General features: G+C 42.8%; 1 protein-coding gene across 1 annotated transcript in view; it reads right to left on the bottom strand.

The window, feature by feature from the left end:
- LOC100646196 (diacylglycerol O-acyltransferase 1) overlaps positions 1-15,547 on the bottom strand; it is an 89,011-nt gene that overhangs the window by 60,207 nt on the left and 13,257 nt on the right. The window contains exon 3 of the mRNA XM_003399989.4: positions 9,222-9,316. Coding sequence (XP_003400037.3) covers positions 9,222-9,316 — 95 coding nt within the window. The remainder of the gene's footprint in view (positions 1-9,221; positions 9,317-15,547) is intronic.

Below are 15,547 nucleotides of genomic sequence, written 5' to 3'. Positions count from 1 at the left end.
GGAGAGGCGACGATTGTTTTTTCATGACCGACACGTGTTCCCCGTCGACTAATTACGAGTTCTTTGAATTCGTACGCGTTTTACGAGTTTCCAGCATTTTTCTGACCCGTACCACAACGATTCGTGCACGCGTATTCACTGTGTGCTGAATTACGCGCACGTGCGGCCGCCTGTACCAAGGAAGACAAATAGACTTGATCGACGAATCAAATGCGTTGCATTAAGCAAGGGAGACGTGAAAAAGTCGGTTAATTATAGAAAAGACAATTAATAGAATAAATAGCGTTCGCGTGTTTCACTATATTTTATCGGACAACATGCAAAGCACACGAATACACAGTAGAGGAAATAAATTTCCTTCTGAAGTGGCGTTCAATAAATTCACTGAAATTATTACGAGTGCGCCTCGACTGGAAAAAATTTGTCATTATTTCCGAAAGAGGTACGCGAAGCTTTTGTGGTTCGTATAAAATGTAATTTTCAAAAATTCAAATCACACAAGATATTCTGTGTTTTAATTTTCCTCTTACACGGTCGGATTTTTCTATGTTCGTTCATCCGATATTCAGTTATTTAATCGCAATAATAATTTTAATCGAACTAAACTATTAACAAAGGAATTCAATGTTTCGAGTTTATTATTCGAAATGAGAAAAGATACGTCCCTTATCGCATTACCATTTAAGGAGAAGTTTCGCGAAAGCAGTTTTACGAGAACACGAATGAAAATTTCACCGATTTCAGCAAAGTGGGTGTATCGATAATTCAAGAACCGTATCGGTTCAGCGTGACACTAACATATTGCCACTTCAATCCTCCCCCGTTACTTAATGAGAACAAACGATTCCTCATATTTGAAGGTACAACCGAATCCCTTGTTCCTTCAGCTGGGACCCTCCTTACTCTCGATTCTCTTCCCTATGGAAACGACGCCGCGGGAAAGGGAGAAAGAACAAATTCAAGTGACGTTGAGTACGGCTTGCTAATAGATATTAATGGAACCCCTTTTGCCGTGGAAATACGACCGTTTTTCCATGCGAACGAACAGCCGGGCATCTTCGTTGCATCGTATCGAGTGTGAATAAAAGAAGAAACGGGAACTAAAAATACGGGTAAAGATACTAAAGAATATAAAAGGAACGCGTTCATATCGACGCTGGAGAAAAATATCCGGAAAAATTAGACGACAGGAATAACCATCGGAACGTGTTATAAAAGAACAATAGAGTATACGCACAGTATTATACACAATAGAAGCATGCGACTTGAGTTTCACGATCTCAATGCATTTACATAACATCTAGTTATCGAATTTACGTCGCGTTTCGCATAATTGAATCGTCGCACGTATACGTCCATTTCTTTGATCTCGTCGATGAATTTATTGTATCACGATGGAAAGAAACTTGAGGGGAGACAGTCTGTTTGCACGACAAACGCATCGAATATGTCGATGATACACAGCTACGGCTACGAAGCCGATTAAATGTTGCGAGACTAACAGGAAATTGGTTACATATATCCCGATACCATGTTTACGGCTACAATTTAAACGAGAACGTCCTGGTTCCTCGCGACAGTTTTGTTTTCACGGCATAACGGTCATGATAAAATCAAATTTTATGCCCCGCTAAAAATCTGCTAGCATAACAGGCCGACATGTTATTTTAATGAATAATTGTGTTCGACGATAATCACGCAGGACGACAATGAATAGCTGCGTGTATCATTTTATCCAAGGCTGATTAAACAAAATTACGCTGTACACGGAACAATAATCCACTACAGATCGATTATTAGTACTCACAAATAGAATATCATATTACTAGTTTGCATAAATTGTTCATAATTGTCGATTAGCGAATATCATTCGGAGAAAGAACTAAATAAAACGTACGGTGATGCTAAATCCTGCACGTATTAAAGTGTCCGCAATTGTGGTAAACGCCAGACGCAAACTTTCGAGTTTCTCTGGCGCCGAAATTCTTCCGCGAATTTCCTAATGAGCCACGGCAGGTTGCTCCCTAACGAGTCAGCCGTCGTATTAACGGAATCAAATTTTTCAGGGAATTCATCGGGAAGGTAGCGAGCACGAGTGAAAAAAATTTTTCTTTCTCTTGTTCCTTTTTTTTCAGCAAGAGGAAAAGACAGAGACGAGATGAGCAGTGGTATCTGGGGCCTCGAGGGTAATCGACCTCCACTCTTGAGCACCTCTCGGATCTCAGCCGCTAATTAAGACTTTTACTTTTTCCTTGGTAAGTCTCTTCTATCTTCTCGAGTGTCCGGAGGGTGGTAGAAGGAGGACACGACGACAACCGGTGTTGGTTGCGGACGTGGGTTCGTGAAAAACCGTGGAGCGAGATGGCGCGAGAGCACAGCTGTCGGGAACGGGACTAAGAGGATGGCCGACGAGATAAGATCAAATCCTAGCAGGCAAATTTTAATTATATCCCGACATCGAGTTGGCAACATTCCGTCGTTTTTAATAAAACTTTCGTAAAAAAAAAAAAAGAACGGACTTGGAGAATGGCGGAGGATGGGAGGAAAGCCGAAGGGTTTTTCATTCGTTGATCTCCTTTGCCGTGCAATTCGCCAACTGCATTTTATAATTTATGTGAAAACGATTTTGCACCGTGAATAAATGTTGAAAACGGAATGAAATAGACGTGAATAGAGAAGTTGGCAAAAAACGTTACGAGAGAAGCTGTTTGTAGCTATTTAATTTAATTAGTATCCTGGCGCAAGAAAATTTGAATCGGCCTGTCGAAATTTCCAAAATATCGTTAATAATATCTGGCGTATTTAATCACCGGTTCGAAAGGAATGAATCACGTGGAGGCGCAACGGGGACTCTATCAATTCGAACGCAATTTATCATTCCGCGGTTCGTGATAAATTACAAAAGGGCTGCAGATTTTGAAATGGGGGAATTACGTTGCTACCCTCGGCGAGGTCCCATCGTGTCGAATAATGGTAACTAGAGATTCGAGTAACCTGCTCTTCGCGTGGATCGTCAAGGGTACCTACGGTTTCGATATCGGAGTCGAGATTCTAAATTGCGCGCATAAATCTCCGACGGTGAACGATTCGCAAAAGCGAGGTCGGGAAAGCAGAGGGTTAAAGTCGCATGAGCCCGCGAAAGCCTTCGTTCGAATAGTGCGAGCTCGATTCAGGATCAAGGATATATGAAGAGGAATAGCATGGAAAAACAGGCCTGACTAAAGAGAACGAAATACTTTGAGGGTTGAAGATGAGAGAGAGAGAGAGAGAGAGCAAAAGAAAGACAAAGGGTGCGCTCGTGATATAAATACTCGCTTGGACTCGAGAGATGAGGAGTGAAAGCAATGATTTTCAGTCGGTAGTTTCTTTTTCTCTTTTTTTCATTCTCACGTCTTCTTCCTCTTTTCCTTCTTTTGGTCCGCGTTTCCCCGTCTCTCTATTTCTTTCTTTTTCTCCATTGCGAGCAGCGGCGTCATCATCAACCAGAAGAGCTTCACAAGTACCCTAAACCACGGGGTGCCGAGTGCTAATTACGAATAATTATGAGTACTAATTAAGGCTTCCCTTTGCAGCGGCGCACGAATTACGAGCAAAGCCGTACGTATAATATACCCGTGCTTTAACGGCGCTATTAAACGCATGCTAACACCATAGAAATAATCAGCTTTGAAGACACGCAATGTACCCGCAAACACGAAACTTTCGATGGGTTCTCACGTGCACCGGGGACAAACTCTGTCCCTCTCGTTTACGTGGAATTATGTAAATCGAGCGCGATTTAATCATTACTTTACACGCTGTTACTTCCATGTTTTTCAATTTTCTCTGCTACTTTTGCAATAAGCGCTGGATTAACATGTAAAAATGGTTTAATGAACGATGAGATATTGACGAAAATTTCGACAGGATGAAACAAATTGTCATTATCGAAAATATATCCGTGACAAAATTGTCCACGACGCGCTTTACCAATTTATCAAAGGCTATCGAACTTTGAAAAGATTTTAGCCTACTCTCTTTATCAATGAATATTCTGTCTTTCGGATGACCGAACGTATATAGATCGTGTTTTAAGCAAAACAGAAAAGTGTACCCATTTAACTAATGGATCGTGAAAAATATCGTCAAAGATTTTATCAGTCAAAACTCCATTGAGTTTCCACGAATCCTCCGAGTCTCTTTCTTTTAAATCAAACGTATTACCCCTTAATAAGAACATAAAGGGTCTAACGAAACACCCTTTGCTTCGAGTTCGTGGTAAAAGATTAAACATTCTTTGGGTAATTCCCTTCGCGAAACCCGTTGAATTGCAAATATGTTTCTTGCGTGGGTAATTGGAATTCGATTTCCATGCCCGGATGAATAGCCAACCGACTGCACAACGCAAAGTCGACAAATGTATCTGATAAGCACGGCATTTAACCGACTGCGTCGGCAACGATACGACAGTAAGCCGAATACGCGGATGGTGGATACGTGAAAGGCTTTTTGCAGACGCAATCTCGCATATAATTCGATTATTATAGCCTGGCCTGTGTATAGGCAGTGGATTAAGTAATTCATACGTTGATTCGTGCGCGTCTCTATCGTTTCCAAAGGCTGTGCCTCTAACGCGACTAGACTACGGTTCCCACAAATTTCCCTGATGCTACGTGAAAATCAGTTTCCACGATTTTGCCACCGCTACGAGCGCACAGGAACGATGTACACACGACGCACAGTCGAACCGACGACGCTCTATGGTCGCCGCGGAGAAATAAAATCAGTCCCAGAATGAATTAGGGTCGCCGCTATTGGCGTTGCGGTTTTTTGTTCTCTCTCTTCTCCAATGAAATTTTATTACACCCTTTCGTTCGAATTACCTCCGACCAAAGTCGAGAAATTTTTCATATCCACGTCAATTACCAGTGTTGGAGAAAGTTTAACATTCCTCGTAGTCCAAGAATAGCTAGTGATACCTGCCAGCTGTTTCTCTCCTTTATTTCTTTTCTTCTCTCTTCTCTATCCTCGTTCCTTCTGCGCAACTACATCAATGGGAAAAGTTACCGGAGCCGTAATTCGATTTGAAAGCGATTCCTCCAACCGAATCGGTACATCGCGCAAAATGGAGCCGAACTTTACCGGACCGTCGATTGTTTCATAGGCCGGCCATCGTTGAAACGACGGTTATGACCGTTAACGAGGCCATGGAAAAAAAGCGCCGAATTATTTCTTTCAATGGCCGCTTTGCAGCTACCACTTTCCACCAGCTAATAACGTTCTCGCGGTTTTCAACTTCGGGATATTTTTTCCATCGCTGTTCCTCTATCCTCGGCCGAAAATAAATTTCAATGACTGGTATTCCAGGATGCGAGTGCATCGATGCTATTAATTCCTCTCTGTTGCAGCAGAAATCTGCTTCAAGTGGCTGATATCGGTGATAATTACTTGGATTTTTCGCGCACGACTTGCTCACGATAACGCCACTCGATTTGTGTCGCTCCTATACAGGCGAGCTATGCACCAATGAATCCAAATACTGGAAGAATTATCGATTTCATATATCAATTTGTCCTTGTTCCGGTTACCGTCACTTGCAGCTTAATTTAAATCGCGCTCGGTCTTCCGAGTTTCCCTGATTTCTGTTCTTCCATTCCTTCATAATGTTTCATCCATTAGCGTGGACGGCGGAACGATCGAATGTATGCAAGAATCTTGAAACGTTTAAAGAATTGATTGGAGTTTACTCAAGACAGATTGATTTAAGGCTGTCGGCAAAAGAAGTACGAGTTTCCTTTCGCAAAGTCGAATCTGAAATGTTACTTCGAAAGATCGGGTTTCTTTAAATAAGAAGGAAAAGGTAGAGGTTTGTAAGATTTAATATTTCCACGGGCAACGGTTACTTTGATTTCAAGCAGTCTACTCTTGACTATTTTTTAAGGATATTTTTCTAGCAAAGTTAAGGAGATTTAGTTACGTCCTGCGCAACGTTACAAAGACTGCAAAGCGAGATCACAGCAAGTCTAACGCCATCTGTTTGTTGCACCCTTTCGCATTTGCTCTTCACTCGTTATGTCACTTGAGAAGCGTGCGCATTGAGTTACAGTTAACTTTAAGTTTCTCGAAACTTGCCGTCCCAAAACTTCTGCGAAACCATCAAACGGACGCTTGCTATAGGTGGTCCAGGAGAAGCATTTCCCTCGAAAGAAACGCAAGGGCTGAAAGTGCGTCTATTCTCTTCCCCTCTGGTCCACTTTTTCTTCCACCTCCAATTCCGGTGAGTCGAAGTTGTGCAGTTTCTTCAACCGGAATATGTGGATTCGAGAGAAAGGAACGTACAAATGCGGACGTTTTTATCGCGTTCGAGTTTTTTTCACGCAATTCAATTATACTCTTAATGCAAGGTCTGTGTTTCGTTTCTCTGTCGACGCCAGGATGCTTTCGAATTTCCGAAAAAGAAAAACAACGCGGGCGTGTTGTACAATGTACGATTGTTTGACGACCGGATTCTCCGGCGCGAAGAAAAGCAGATTTCGAGTATTACCGGTGAGACTTGAACAATAATGTCATAACGCATCCCTTAACCCGATGACCCTCTCGACATCAATTCCCGTGGCCGAGTGCTGTGGCGAAATTGCATCGCGCCGTCGCCACCGCGGGCGCGCGCCCCTGTAAAGTATGCAATTAACGCTTGGCGTGCGCGTATGAAAAATACATTTCCTCGTGGCCTATCAGATGGCAGTCATTCTGTCGGATCAACGAAACAATTCCGTTGAAAATGATATCAGAATGCGAGTGGCGACCAAGCGCCAACGGCACGTTAAGCAATGAAAATTCACCGGGTCTCGTAAAGCTGTCAACCTCTTTGGCCCTCTATTATTCAAACTTCGAAAAGATTAATTAAAACTGGCGAAAAAACAGCTAGCAACCTGACGGGAGAAGTGTGTCGGACGGCTAATCAACGTAGAAACCGAGAATAAATCACGGAAGTCAGCCGTTTAAACGGTATAATTCGCGCTTCATGACGTCCATGGAATAATTAATCCCCTAATCGCGAAAGAGCGAGCCGCGAACTCAGGGAGGTCCTGCCAGGGCGCCGTTTAAAAAGCAATCTCGGCAGCCAGGCCGTACAGAAGCCGTGAAAATTATTATGCGAGACCCACGGCCACCGGATAGAGGAGGCAACACGCCGGAGGGCTGTATTCGCTTCAACGAACGAGCCAGACTATAAAAAGAGGAAGAAGGAAAAAGAAGGGAAAGGATGTTAAGGCTCTGCAGTAAGGAAAGAAGGGCTGCCACGACGAAAATTCTAAAATATGAGAGCTATTAACCGTAGTTCCCTATGAGCATTACCTTCCCTCATGTGTAAATAATGCAAGCTACCTCCCCCGGATCTCCGCTTCTTCCCTCTTCCCCTTCCTCTTCCCCCGTTGTTACCTTGCAGTCTCTCTAACCCCGTACCTGTGACCCTGTACGTGTAATCTGCAGGCTTGCACGCGGCCGTACAACCCGCCGGCGCAGCTGCGGAACGAGAGTTTAAACGCATATTCACGAGGTGTTTCCGAAGCATCCAGGCCCCCTTCTCCAAAATCAGACGCCGGAGGTTCTTTGTAAAAGCGTTACACAGAGGGAAAGTTTCCCAGGGAGAAATTAATTTCGCTACCTAATCGCGAGGATAATTAGCCTTGAGAGTTGCGGAGTATCGACAAATTGATGCAACTCAAGAGGCCGGTTTTAGTAGGTCACTTCGTTGTGTTGGCTACTTGTTGTGTTAGCCCTAATATTCTAGGCGTAGCTAACTCTGTAACTGGCCGAATATTTGAAACATTGTACCCGTTAATCGAGTGAGTCGACACGCCGTGCAAATTCCACGTGACCGACTGTTGTGCGACGCGAGAATTAATGACAACGTACAGGTTGTTAATAAATTATCAAGCTGAACCCACGGGCAACATCCGACAGGGATGAAAATGTTTAAGAACAAATCACTCGGAGCATTTTGTAAATATCAGATCGTCATTTGAAACAATTACTCTTGAACGCTACGTCAGAAGAGAAATTTGTCGATATCTTACGAAAAATGTTTCTAGCGTGTTCTTAACGTCGTACGTCGTGAAAATTCGCCTCTTCGTGCGTAAATTCAGCCGGGTTAGCCGGACTCTCCACAGCTCAACCAAAGGTAGAAACCAAACATTCACGACTCCATGTACTCGCACTGGGAGCGAATGTCGTGGTTCCAGTTGAAAACGTGGATAACCGACTGCATCGCACGGTAGTAAAAGGACAATGCGCAGGCAGCAGTTGGCAATTCCAAAAGCGGGCTTGGTAGAGCATCGAAATTTACGCGTACCGCCACTTTGCCGCGCTAAATTTCGTGCCTTTTAAGTCAGGCTTTAAACGACGATATAAAGGGTCGTCCTTTCAGTGATAAATTTGAATTCAGCCAGGATCACTGCCTCGGATGGCCAGTTTGTCTACGAACCAGACCCTCGTGGCCACCTTGGCTTTCGATTGACGCGTTACGATAAACGTGGGACGCGTTGAAATATGCTTTTGAAAATTATAGTCAAGCAGATCTTTGAAATTTGCTAGGCAATTGTACGAGTTTATAGCAAACATATTATCGTACGAAACCAATTGTTTACCAGTTGTTACATCGATTCAGTTTAGTTTGAACTTTGTTTGAAGTTTGGTTTGAACTTTTGATTCTAGTTTAAGTTTAATCTTGGTACGGGTTTGATTTTGGAACAACAGAATGTAGAACCGTAATCTCAGTCGAAATTGTCCAGAATCCTTTTTACTTACAATAAATATGGTATCGTTTCAATTCTCCGTAAACGTTTCGGTCAAAATTCTTATACAACTATTATTTTTGTTATCTTCTCAACCCGCATGTCCAACGTAGATCCGCACGGACGAGTCACGCGCTAATTACTTTTACATTTAAATTAGCAGTTTTTGCTCGCGTTCCCGACACATATTATCTTTTTACACCACCTCACTTTTACGTAATACGTTTCTATTTTCGCGTTTTCGAGAAAAGTCGGGTAAAATATGACGGCAGAAATACGAGGAATTTCCCTGAGCGCGTACATTACAATTTTTGCGTGTCTGATAATTGCATATAATACGTAGTCTAATATTTCCTGTTTGATCTTTGTCTATAAAGATACAAGCATCTCGCGTGCTTCCTAATTATCTGTTTCGAGAATTTCACCGTTAAACATCATCGATCGACTTACAAATGATGAGTAGAATCGACGGATGCTCTTCGCCACCTTCGTATTTGCCGCTGAAGAACAGGAACCATTCCCACGGATCCACTCTGAGCCCATACCTACGGTAGGACAAAAGAAAAAAGTATGTAAACACTTCGGGAAAAAGAAAAATGAAGAAACGCACTGTTCGGTATTATCATCCCCCTGTCACCCTTGTAGTTTTATATACGAAGTCACGTGACGCGAGTGTCTACATCGCGATACGGGTCGAGGGGCAAAGGCGTCGTTATTAACGTCCGTTTTCGGTGCGATGCTCCTCACGGGTCCTTGAAGAAAGAAGATTCGAGACACGAAAAAGGGAAGAGCGAGGAGTAAGCGAAATAAAAAGTCACAGGCCCCTTGATCCCTTTGTTCTTCGGGCAAATAATAAACGACGCCCTGCGCTCGCTTCTAAAATTTAAAAGAGGGCGATGGACACGGAGGGAGCAGAAATGGAAAACGATCCTCTTCCTCTCTATTCCAACCCTATTCCACCCCTTGTCGTATAGCAATCTCGCGGATAAATAAATCGACGTCAGCGAGATTCGATTATGGAAAAACTAGCTGATTCCTCTCTCGATCCGTGTAAATCCTGTAAATCGTCGTTCCACTGTCTATTAAACATACTTTCATCCGAAAGAAAAACGACTCGCCAGTTCACAGTACATCGAGCTCCGCCCCGTGACCAATTTTTATAGCTCTATACCGACTAGATTTATCGTGCGCCATCGTATCAATCCGAGCCATCAGAAACGTTTGTTGCACACGACCGTCGGCGATCATGGAAGACAAACGAACTACATTCGTGGTCGGCTAGCAAAGGAGAAAAAAAAAAAAAAAATAGAGCCGAAAGGTTAACCGACACTAATGGCTTCAGGTCGAACGCGTCGGCTAACGATGATGAACGAGGCTTATAGGTGAAGTAATTAAAGTATTTGAAGTGGGCGCGGTTCGACATGGGGCCACGATATTTATTGGGACGCGATCGTTGGCCTATTTCGTTCTTTTTTTCTCCATGTACGTCCACAACCACTCCTTTTCCACACCCCTTCGTCATGCCGCTTTTTGTCAGCACAAACGCAATCAGTCACGTTGACGCAGGCAACTATAATTGAAGAGCGAGCTGGAAAAATCAAGCGTTTATAATTGATAGCTACTGTGCGTACTCCATGTACGGTGGCGAGCCGAAAGTGATTCGAAAGGGAACATCAATCCTCTTATATTACCATCCGGTAAATCACTGGTCGGATAGAATGCCGCGTGTATCTTTGTGCAGTTTCACCGATTGAATTGTTAAACACTTTGCTGGACCGCGAAAAAAATCGATACACGTCACCGTCTATCTAGGATTGACCGTGGTAATACGAGTTAATTCCTATCGGCGATGTGAATGAAACATACAAAGCCGTGAAGGCAACGAGACATCGAAAAGCGCTTTACCGATGCTGCGAGAGAAAGGATGACGCGACATGGAAACGAGGTATTTTGTTTTTCGAAACCAATGGACAACATGTAATATAAATATCTTGATTTCAATCGTAATATTTTCCCGCCGCTTTTTTGACACGATGTGGAGTCGTATGAAAATTGTATGAATTATTCAAACGTTAATCTCCGATACTTTATTGGAGACTGGTTTGCGGAAATTGTAAAATAAATTTACCGCAAGTTATAACAAAAATATCCGCTTTCATGCTATGGAAAATAGTTACGATAAAACACGAAGCTTGTCATTAGGGATACATTCACGTGCTAGGAAAAGGGCATGGTTAAAAGAGCGTTACGATAACTCTCATTTTCATCAGTCTTCATTCACCATGGTTTCTAAATTACCTATCAATTTCTTCAAGCATATTCTTTACTTGAAGAGTAGGACCAGCTTCTAATACGAGTGTTTGTTGTTACAGAAAAATGTAATTTGTATCACACTACTATTCTCGTTGCGTTGCGCCTCAATTATTTATCATATCAATATCATCAATATACGCAATAGACACTGAAAAGAAACATAGTCAGACAAAAATAAGCTCACTTTATATATAAATATGCCATTTTTATTGGGCAAGTCATGCTCGATAAAAAACAATCGATAACTCTGGCAATCAAAAGTAATACAAATTTATGAGAAAATCGTTGAACGATAGCTCTATCTGCTATCTGATAAAGGCTAGCCATCGCCGCTCGTGTTCATCCCTCGTCGTTACAACACAAACGTAAAACTGACAGTACGTACAAAAATTCCAATCGTCAGTCTCGGCTTTAGAGGCGTGGAAGTGTACGTTTCCGGCTTAAAAGTTTATTGGATTTATCAAAAATACGATGATCGGTGGTTGTTTACTCCAGATAAGCCTGATAAAGTAACCGGAACAACATGAACTCGAGGAGATATCCGAACCATCGAAATTCATCGAACTAAGGCGTGAGTAGGAACGATATTAAATTTCTTTTGCCGAACGAGAATAGCCGTTCTGATCTGGGCGCACCCGTTAAATCCGCGCCCGTTCTTTGCTCGTCGAAGTTCGTTAATACAGCGTCACGATAAAATCCCCAATTCCACGTCGATCCAGAAGAAGAACGGAGATGGATAAAGAAGGTGATCGAGAAAAGAGTCGTACACTCGTGTCGAGCTAGACAGAGGTAGGCAGGAAGAAGGGTAGAAGAGAAAGAGGATGATGGCTGGAAAAGTTTAGATTGAAAGAGTTACGACGTCAATATGAAACGTTTTGGTGTAAAAACGCAACCGCGAATGGTTCGCGTTAAATATTAATAAATGAGGTCAGGGATGAGGATGTGGTTTATCTTACACCGGCAGCCGGTGAGCACGTTTACGTTGTTACCTTTTATCGTTGGTCTAAAGAGAGTGGCCGCCTGCCACGACACGGCTCGGTGATTTGATAGTTTACGCGATCGAGCTATAAATGAGCAGAGGCGCATTGACACACATTAACCAACACGTTCGCGTCCCTATATAAACCGGGGCAAGCAATATTTTTCTCTCCTATCGAAACAGACGAGACTCCGGTGTGCGTTCCGGTGTAATGGAACGACATGTAAAAAGAGCCTTGGTTGTCTCTCTAGAGAGGCCACTAGCTAGAAAGATCAGTGACCTGTATGGTCGGCCGTGCCATCATTGATACGATTTAAAACCTCGTTTAGGGGTGTAATCCGGTGACCTGGATTTTGTCCGACAGCACATGATCATCTAATGGAATTTCAAGTTCATAGTGTAATTGGCGCGATCCGATTACGAGTACAAAGGTTTACCGTGCAATCTGTCAGATTAAATCACTTTCCGTGGGTCGTTAATCGGATTAAAGTGCTGGCGAAATGTGCATGCAACTCGGCGTAAACATCCAACAGTAGTATCCTCAATTAGACTCAAAAGCACGCTGACGACTAGCGATCGACTTGTCAACGAAATTGCGTTCACAATTATTTGAAACGCGCATAGAAATTGATATAATTAAATAAAACGACGGTCCTATTGTAATTAAATTCGACATGAAACACAGGGACAAGCACGAGGATGTAGAACCGTAATCTTTACAACGCGTAAGCGTTCATTTTTCAAGTTAGTTTGCAGGAACTCTTCGTCATACAACGCGTACTCAACTTTCACTTAAACGCGTGCTTATTCGTCCATACACATTCACACGGACATACACTAACACATAAACGTGCCCATAAACCTGAATAAATCCTCTTAAAACAGACCTAAAGCTACGGACACTTTAGGCCAAACTCTAAAGTAAACTTATTTCTGCAGGATAACGCACTTTGAGCCTTCCTAGTGAGAATGTCGTTCTAAGCTACTTGGAAATAAATCTCATGACGGCAGCGCCGCGATCTCCGTTCCCAAAGGATACAGTTGTGGAATCTCTAGGCTCCGATGATTGATTTATGGCGCGGGAATATCGATACACAGAAATTGAGAACGAAGGTAACCGAACGATACGGAAACAGTGCGAAACGGAAGCTATCGCGATGCCGGAAACGACTAATGCCATTTTTTCGCGCTCGGTAATACCGGGCAACGGTACAGTTCCGAGGATTCTCCGACTATAGCTCGAGTAATCCGGATGAACGGTGGACGAGTTTTATTTCTCGGTATGACGTGAATCCTTGCGAAAATCGCGGGCAAAATAGAACGACGGAGATGTGAGCGTGACACGATGAATCCGACTGTCTCTCCACGACGAACCCGATATCGAATCGTCGAAAATTTCCAAAGCCGGACATTGTAATCGTTCCTACGAATATGAAACTCGCCAACGAAGCTTCAAAAAATAATGGCTGAAACTTTATCGCGACTCTATATGCTTTCACGGTTGTTGTTCAAGGGTATTTGTTATCGGCCGACACATCAATGTATTTTTGCTCTTTGCGTTCGCTCTTTCTCGATTTCACGCAGTACTTTTAACAGATATGACAGAGATTTAAAAAATCACAGGGAAATAGTGCGCGTTCGACAGACGGAGAAGAAGAACTTTTGCTCGTTTATTCTTCCCTTCGGATAATTTTATAACAAGTTCCGCGGTTTTTATTTCATATTTGCTTTGATCTTTCGTGAATCCATGAATTTCCGCGAGGAATGTTAAACACAGAAGGACGTTCGTCTTATTTCGCCGTTTGATTCCATCTTCACGGTTTCACGAATCGCGTCCTCGTAAACTCGACCCATTAAGAATTGCACGAAGCTTCGTACAGTTCTAGTTTAAGTGCATAAATTATGAGCAGATCGTGGACCTTTCAAAAAGTTTCTCGAACGCCGCTACGAGAAAAGACAAGGGGAGGGATAGAAACTTCGATACCTCTGTCTTTCTATCTCCATGCCTTTCCACGGACTTTTATCGATAGAACCGGAGTCCTTCGCCGAGAGTCTCGATTAATTGAGTTTTCTTCCTACTTTTTTCACTTCGCAGAGAAACGTCCTCCCACTTTCTTACTGTCGTGTCTCTTTCAAGCTCCATCCACCTCCACCCACGTTTCTCCGCGTCGATTAATCTCGATCGCCGTGAAATCGCGTTGCTTGCTTCGCCCTATTCTAGTGACTCGACAAACGAACGCTTTTTCTTGTATCCGTTCCAGGCTTCAACAGATTTCTTACGAATTCAATTATCATGGAACAAGTGGAATTTAAGGAGGCACGGAAAATTCATCGAATATAGGCGAATGTATCTATCGGCTGAAATGTATTTGAAATAGTCTGTGACACAGGTTCGTATTAACGATAACAACTATTACTCGATATTCTTTAATTTTTTCTTTTTTTCGTGGAAGTAAATAAGAAAAATATCTTGTCTTGAGCCTATCACGATATAGAAGGCTAGCCAGAAGGCTAGCATATTTTGAATCGAATAAACTACTTCAAACTATTTCAACACTTCCTAGGCAAGTCGCTCTTCCTCGAGAAAGTTGCTCAGACTTCTAGATAGATGGTAATTCGTGGAAGAGGATCACGCAACAACTTTCTAGCTCAATTACACCCTCTTTTTACGTCTCTACATATTCAAACGCAATATTAAATGTGTCCGTTATAAGGATCTTCGCACCCACACCCTTTGTAATCGAAACCTCCCTTTAAAAAGACATCGAAAGTGTCTAGAAAGACGCTGTTGGTGATTCAAGAAATAAGACAACAGTATCAAAGCAGATCAAAACTTCCTAGAAATTCTACGATCGGAGAATAATTTGCTAAAACGTGTCGACTGTCTCGAGAACAATTGTCGCTGCTAGTCACGCGTGGAATCATTTCCTGTGTTTGTTCGGAAAGTCTTCAAGTGACCTGCAGCAGCGTTTGTTTTAGAAAACGCTTCGAGACTAGCCCGAGCAATTACGTCGCGAAAGTTTCTTTCGAAAGTTTTTCTGCGCTTAACGAGCGTGATAAATTTCTGTTACGCGCTCCCAGGAGCTAGCGGACCCGAGGCCGAGAGTTTACAACGGCGATAAAAATCTCGTTGAAATTATTCATGGGCCGGGCTTGTACTTCGCCCTTCTCCATTCAACGGCCAGAAAATTGGTAAAGGAGGAGCAGGGGGTGGTAGGTTGTGACTCTCGCGCGGCGAAATCTTTCGTTCGAGATCAGACTCGCGACACGCTGTTAATTTTAATCAACCCGGCAACGAAAGAATCTCCTTTACGCCGTTCATAAATAAAATTAATTTTTTAGACAGATCCCACTCTGTCCTTGCGTCAAATATCTACATTTCGCAAGATACATCCAGATATAGCGAGTTTAGCGAAAATCGATCCGATAATTCAATTGAGATTCAACCAACTCGTAAATACATAGATTCTGTGAAATATAGAAA

Source organism: Bombus terrestris, chromosome 13 (assembly GCF_910591885.1).
Source record: "Bombus terrestris chromosome 13, iyBomTerr1.2, whole genome shotgun sequence".
Classification (NCBI taxonomy): domain Eukaryota; kingdom Metazoa; phylum Arthropoda; class Insecta; order Hymenoptera; family Apidae; genus Bombus; species Bombus terrestris.
This window is presented reverse-complemented; position numbering and strand designations above follow the sequence as displayed.